The sequence below is a fragment of the Trachurus japonicus genome, chromosome 6 (genome assembly GCF_045865225.1).
Source record: "Trachurus japonicus isolate A0001 chromosome 6, Traja_1.0".
NCBI classification, from domain to species: domain Eukaryota; kingdom Metazoa; phylum Chordata; class Actinopteri; order Carangiformes; family Carangidae; genus Trachurus; species Trachurus japonicus.
Window position 1 is genome coordinate 31354354 of NC_140912.1, and position 7754 is coordinate 31362107.

General features: G+C 41.3%; 1 protein-coding gene across 1 annotated transcript; it reads right to left on the minus strand.

Moving 5' to 3' along the window:
- LOC146986457 (cadherin-related family member 5-like) lies at positions 1 to 5491 on the minus strand. Its single transcript, XM_085780478.1, has 12 exons — positions 5404 to 5491; positions 2952 to 3124; positions 1912 to 2001; positions 1709 to 1798; positions 1474 to 1575; positions 1181 to 1360; positions 949 to 1039; positions 742 to 839; positions 446 to 646; positions 249 to 350; positions 91 to 157; positions 1 to 17 (listed from the first exon to the last, which is right to left on the minus strand). The coding sequence occupies exons 1-12, from the start codon at positions 5489 to 5491 to the stop codon at positions 1 to 3; spliced, it is 1299 nt and encodes a 432-aa protein (XP_085636604.1).
- Between the last annotated feature and the right edge of the window lie 2263 nt (positions 5492 to 7754).

A 7754-nucleotide genomic window follows, 5' to 3' on the forward strand; every position in this document is an offset into this window, starting at 1 on the left:
TCAGTGGATCCTCTCATCTGTATTGGGTCATTGAAGCGAGTCAGAGGGTTTTCAGTTTTCAGTAGAGAAATGTGACAGTTTGGTTCCTACCTGACATCACCTTCACTGACAGCCGAGCTGTATCTGTCTCATCGTTGGATGTGTCTTTTGCCACCACCTGTAAATCCAAAAGTGAAGTCAAGTGAAAATATCCAATCCAATATCTAATCAATGAGTCACTTTATGTTTCCAGAAATTTGTAAGCTCACCTGCAAGGATAATGTCTCCTCTTTAATCATGAACAAATGGCCGTCAATGATGGAGAAATCATTGCTGCCAATAACGGAGTAGGTGATGTACGGATTCACACCCTGTTTGAACAGAGATGAAGATGTTCACACTGCACATGGTGCTGTTAACAGGAAACTGAAATACCTTGACTTAATGAAAGAAGTGAGTGTTTTACCCCAGAGGAAGCATAGTCTTCGTCCGTAGCGATGATCTTCAGCGGGCTGTCCGTTTCCGGGTCCATCGCCATGGAACCCACTCCTGTGATGACGGCTTCATAGCTTGGCTTCGGAAACTTAGGAGGGTGGAGGCTCTTCGGCTTAACAGTGATTGTGACAGTGGTGGTTGCAAACTGGTGACTGTTGGTCCTCTGGGCCGCCTAGGAGATGAAAACTTAAAACTTAGAATTATGCTTTTATAGGCTCCAATGGTATGAACGGATTAGGAAAAGGCTTGTGAGCATTTTGTTTTTACCAGCACTGTCAGAGTGATTGTGCCCAACTCGGTGGCTGCCTTCAACATGGTGATGTTCCCAGTGTCTGCGTTGATTGCAAACAGGCCATCATCATTTCCTGTAACAAAGAGAGGACTGAGCTGCTTCGACCTGCCAACAATCAACATCTTGTGTCTGCAGACTGATAATGGAAACCACTTTCTTATGTTATAATGTAAGATGCTCACCACTCAGAATTGAATACGTTATCGGCTCTTTTAACCCAGAGTCTCCGTCGATGGCGTGAAGTGGTCCTGGTTTCAGTGGTAAGACTCCGGTCTGCAGGGGAGAAAACACAATCAAGAGACTGCTCTGAAGTATTTGTACAGTAAGTAGACATGGTTGACCACAGGTCAAGATCAAACCCAGTCAAACGCAAATTTCGTTTTGATATCTGTGATGGACTTTGTGGATCCACACCTCTTTCTCATTTAAGTTAACACTGCCAGTGTAGCCGCTGTTGTAGCAGACCACAGCCTCCCCTATCTCTTGCATGGTACAAGGTTGGAACCACGGCGGCCTGTTGTCCTTGTCTAAGATGGTGACTATGATGGTGGTGGTGGCGGTACGCGGGCGATCTCCTGGTATCGATGGTGTGTCCTGATGAAAAAATAATATTTAGAACAATAGTCACAAAATCTCCTATGTGAAACAACTACAACAACTCTTTAAAAGATGAACAGTGTCAAGAAGTAGCCTTCGTCAGTACTCACCACAGCAGTCAACACCAACTGGACACTTTTGACTTTGTCATAGCTGAGCGGTGTCTTAACCAGAAGCTCTGGGTTGGAAGATGACCTTAGTTCAAAGGCGTTCTGCCGAAATTAAACAGGAGGGTTTGGGTAAACAGATCCATTTACTCCTGCTTCCAGTGTTTGTGCTAAATTGACTAAACACATCCCTGAAGTTAATGTCCCAAAGAAAACTCAAATTAACATGCTGTCTTACAGATGCAGATGTCAGTGTGTAGGTGAGTGGCTGTTTGTCCGCATCTGTTGCATCAAACTTGCCCTCCACGGGTGTTCCTACAGGAGACAACTATGACAAACAAAAACAAAGAAAACCTATGTAAGGTAATGTATACGTAGATTCTTAGAAAGAAATCCGTTGATTTAAACAACATGTCCTGTTTTATTCAAGTTGATTCTTACCTCCAAGACATCAACACGGTAGGGGTTTAACGCAAAGACTGGGCTGTTATCATTCAAATTTTGCAAATTTACAACAGTGACGATGGTGAACTGGAAATAAAGAGACACAATGCACCTTTTAAATTATGCATATATTGATGACATTATCTTATTTTTTGTTACAAACAAAACAAAGACAAATAATTCTGGCCTCTCAAGAACCAATATCAGCTCCACAAATTGAGAACTTCCTCAACCATCTGGTTCAGGCATCTGTACAACCTGTTTGTTTTCCTGAAACACCTGGAGAACCAACCCAACCCTAACCTCAACAAGAATTTGCACAGCATCCAACATACTTCCCAAGCTGTACATCTACATTCAAGTTAAACACTCATTGAGGGAGAACGGGGAGTAGAGTACCTCCAGAAGAACCAATAAAAGCTCCTTAAGCAAAGGAATGAGCAGGATGAGCCAGGATATCCATTTTCTAAATCAGCCACTCCATGTACCTTCTCAGGGACTTCTACAACCTCCTCAAGACCCTGTAAGTCATCCTGGAAGCCTCCTCAAGCATATACAGGTACCTCAACCATCTGTAGAAGCTTATCAAGGACCTAACAACCTCCCAGAAGCCCAGAAACCTTGACAAGACCTGGTACAGCCTCACCAAGAGACTCCGTAAAACCCCCAATACACTGTAAAACCTTTTCATATACCCTTTAAACCTTCCCTAAACCCTGAGACTCTCTGGAGGTACCAGGAGAACCTGGCCAAGAACAAGTATACACTCTCCAAATACCTCTACAACGTGTTCAGGGAGAATGTCTCACTCACTAATACATTGACTCTCCACAATAACAAAACACCACTGCATTAGTTTGAGATAGTTTTACCGGTTGAGTTGCTGGCCTAGTGCACCTCAAATGGACAACGTAGGTCGTCTTTGTCTGCAAACAAAACAAATTTGAAGCTCAACAATCAGTTTTTGTTTTTTAAATTTTATTTTTTAGAAATGTTGGGATCATAACTGGGACCTGGTTTCTGCTGCAGTACTGTACCTCGTAGTCCAACACGGCTGCAGCGACCAAATTGTGTCCGTCAGTCCTGAACAGGTTGCCGTCACCAAACGTATCAATCGTGATGACCACCCCTGATTCAGCAGTGATGGGTGTTACAAGTTGACCCACTTCATTGTTTTCTTGAAAATTCACACTTGTAGGAACAGAACAGACTGTTCGGAGAGAAGAACAAGACAAGTGCCACAGTTAGAGGAGTTTCATCTCCATGTGTCCCGTACGTCAAAAACTCAAAAACCTGAAAGAGCAACTAAAGTCCACATGTTCACACACTGATGCAACATTATTCTTCCCAGTGATGATTCTGGTGAAGTTAGTCCTATGGAAATAGAACCTATGCTTATTTTATCTAAGACACATGAGATGAGTTTGTCTTAAAACCATAGCCTATTTATTAGGCCTCTTCTTGAAAATTGCATATCCATAATAGAATGAGTATATCTCTGCAACCCCCCCCCCCCAAAAAAAATAAATAAAAAAAATCATATTTTAGATGAGTGTCCTTCAGAATGATGTCAAATGATTGTACAATGTATGAACATTATCTCTGCAGTGGTGATTGATTCTGATAAAGTGAAGCAGTAGAAAATTATAGAGATTTCACTACAAAATATTCAGGCAAACTTTCCAAAATGTCCATTTTTGGCACAGCTTGGAACCACCTGCCACTATAAACCATTGTTTCATCTTTATTTTCACACAATTTGCATAAACTAACTAAAAAACCGGGACAAAATAACAACTACTTTCTAGGCCCTCTGTGTCCCTCTGCGTAAAGCTGCCCTGACATGCTTATTTGGGTGCAGTTATGCCTGGCTCTGTCTCCGCAGCAGATTGGTTGATCCGAGTGATTGACAGCTCATTCAAACCGTCCAGACCGATTTAGATGTAACACCGGTCAAAGTTCAAACTGGAAATATTGTGGATTTACCCATAAAACTAAATTTTCCGAGGCTAGAAACAGCAACAATCTAGCCTCAAAGAACAACTACTGTTCACAAGTGGCAAGTGACTCCAACGACTGTCGTTATAACACAATAGGGCACTAACGAAGTCGAAACCAACTTTCCATCAAAGACAGTCCTTTAAACGACGTCGTTGGCACTTGGAGCACAAAAGGGAACCAGTGACATCATCACCCTTGTGAACGCCCACACAAGAGGTTAAATAGTGAGTCTCCACACCAGATAGTTGGACCAGTCCCAGCCTGGTCAGATGCGTACATGAACTGATGAAGCCTCTTGGATGAGAGGTGAAACGTTGCTTTCGATTTAACCTCCTTTGAAAAAAAAAAGAAAAAAAAAAACCTGAATAAATCTGTCTTTTTGAATGTTTTATAACTCTTAATTGAAAAATTATTGATGTAGCCTATAATACCTCGCGTTGTACTACTCTGTCCTTATCTATCTGTACATCATCGTTGGTTTGCATAGCTGCTAAAAGCTACATTATATTTTGTTATAAAAACGTACGATCGTCACACACTCAGCTCAGAATTTACAATTCGTGCAGGTGCAACTGACTGAAATAAATCCATAGAACAATTGATGAATTATCAGGATTTGCACTTTGATCATCAGTGTTTTGTGTAACTCGTCTCCACCCTCCTCTCTCGGCCTCCACACTCAGACTTTATATACTGATTGACTGATAGATGAGTTAACTTACACTAGTGTTAAGACCCACGGTTGGCTCAAATTCAATTTTCTTTTCTGTACAGCTTTAAAGGGATAGTTCAACATTTTGGCAAATTGGCCCATTGCCATAATCGCTATAGTCATAGTAGTAGGTTCGTTACCTTTAATTGTCGGTGTAAGCGATTTTTAGAACGGCAGAGCGAAGCAGCAGGCTGCTCAGAGCTATGCTATGGAGGCTAAGGGAATTTCTTGGTTTCCCTCATCAAACTCATCAAATACACAACCCAACAACTCCAAAACGCTGTCGTGGACAAGTTGTGACCTGCACATTCACCACGCTATGAGATAATAATGGAACGTTACAAGACGGAGCCATTTCAGAGGTAAATTCATGCAAAACCGCTGATGCACGTTGCGTTCAGGGACAGTTTTTCAGCAAGCAGACTCTGTATTTACCCTGTATTTACCTCGAAAACGGCTCCGTTTCGTAACATTCCGTTATTATCTCATAGCGTGGTGAATGTGCAGGTCACAACTTGTCCACGACAGCATTTTGGAGTTGTTGGATTGTGTATTTGATGAGTTTGATGAGGGAAACCAAGAAATTCCTTTAGCCTCCATAGCGTAGCTCTGAGCAGCCTGCTGCTTCGCTCCGCCGTTCTAAAAATAGCTTACACCGACAAATAAAGGTAACGAACCTACTGCTATGACTATAGCGATTATGGCAATGGGCCAATTTGCCAAAATGTTGAACTATCCCTTTAAACAAAGCTGGATCAGTGGAGGTCAGTACTCACGTTGGGCCTCGGTGGATGTTTGAAGCAGGATCAGGAGCAGAAAAGTTAGAGACGTCCTCACGGTGAAGTGTCGGTGAAGCCCGTCCATGTCTCCTCCGTCTGTCTCTCCGTCCTAACTGAATTGAACTGATCGTGCTTTCTGCTTATATGCCTGGCTTTATGGCACCGGTGCGGTGGACTTTTCCCCTAATAAACACGTGTAGTTTCTGGGAAGTCATATTAGATTATTAGATTAATATTAAAGGGATAGTTCACCCAAAATTCAAATTGCACTCATTATCTACTCCCCCTCATGTCGACTAAGGGCTGGGAGAAGTTTCAGAGTCCTCCGTGGCTTCTCTGAGTTACAGGGGGTCTCGGCGTAGCAGTGCATGTCCATATAACGGTTGCAAATGGATACCACTTTTCTTTGTAACAAAAATACACACCAAAAAACATCCAAATACCTCCAGGCTGCTCGTATGTGATGTCCCTCTTGTATTGAAGCCCCGAAATGCGAAATTGTTCCGAAAAAATTAAATAAGTCTATATTTCAAGCTTGTTTTGTAGCGGGTCCGTCCAAATTGGATGAACCAGGAAGAGGAGCTTCTGCTACAAAACAAGCTTGAAATATAGACTTATTTCATTTTTTCGGAACAATTTCACATTTCAGGGCTTCAATACAAGACAGACATTACATACGAGCAGCATGGAGGTATTTGGATGTTTTTTGGTGTGTCTTTTTGTTACGAAGACAGTTGGTATCCATTTGCAACCGTTATATGGACATGCACTGCTGCGCCGAGACCCCCTGTAACTCAGAGAAGCCACGGAGGACTCTGAAACTTCTCCCAGCCCTTAGTCCACATGAGGGTGAGTAGATAATGAGTGCAATTTGAATTTTGGGTGAACTATCCCTTTAATATTAGATTAGATTATCTCTTTTTTTCCCATTGCCTTAATTTGAGACACGGCACTTTACCACCTGTATCTTTGCACTCACAGCGAAATAATCAATGATCACATTAATGAACTTGTATATGGTCTAAAGCAGCCATTGCCAAACTAAGGAATGCCATGGTCCACTTAAAAACCTGTAAATCCTCCGAGTTAGGGATTAACCATTATCCTGACTGTTCGCACGTTGATGTTAATGAAACACATGCAATTATCAACATGAAAAAACAGACAGAAAATCATGTCAACTTTCAACTTCACACATATAAAACTAATGTAACAACAAAATGGATCAATATAGACCAGATGAATGCAAACTAATACAAAATGTAATCATCCTGTGTTATTAGTTATGATTACTTTTTAATATAAATATGTGACTCTGCAGCTGGGATGTTAAACTCATTTTGGTTCGGGTCCAATTTGATCTCAAGTTTATGGACTATCCTTTCACAAAACATATAATGAACAGCCTGAAAAATATGTGCAATTTCAACAATATGATGCCTCTTCTTTTTTCTATGTAGGTTTCACAGTTGGCAGATTCATCCTGCGGGCCGAATTGGACCGTTTGCCGGGCTGGTTTTGGCCCACGGGCCGCATGTTTGACACCCCTGTTCTGCAGGTCAAATGCCACCTGCAGTACCTTCATTGACCACCAGGGAGCTGCAGCCAAAACCCTAACCCTAACTCTAAATCCTCCATACTATAATATAATCCAGGGGTGGCAAAAGTGTGAAAATTACAAAGAAGACAGAAGAGGCATAATATTGTTGAAATAACATATTTTTCCTCGAGAAATTCCAGGTTATTAAAGATCTTTTGTAAAAGAATTGTTATTAATTGTAAACATTTTATACTTGTACTTCTTTGCACTAAAACAAAGGGAAACGTTTAGAGCTCTCGTTATTTATAGGTTATCATGCTATTATTTTAATCGTCTTGATATTGAATGTGGCTGCTGAACTAAAATGAGTCTCACACTCCTTATATAGATCAACATGTTGAGTCATTTTTATGAAATATAACATAAACATCCACTCATTTTATTTCCGATCAATTTCATGTCCTTTAATTTAATTTTCACTCTGAACTGGCCAAGAAGCCGATACAATGTTTGTTGGAGCAGCTACAGCTACACCTGACCTGCAACTGTATAAACATTTAGTGACCATTCATCTCCACGTAGGAGCTGATTCATGTTATGTAACGTGTTTCAACGTTACATAACGAGGCTGCATTTGAATTTATTGAACACTTGGTTCTTCAGAGTTTGAACATTTTTGCATTTGAATGACCCTGCGGCCTTTTTTTGTCTAGCGAGTGCCACCATCAAGGTGGAAATGCTTGTGCTTTTATGTTGACATCCACTCATCGTCATCATCATCATCATCAATCACAGTGAACACTTGCCA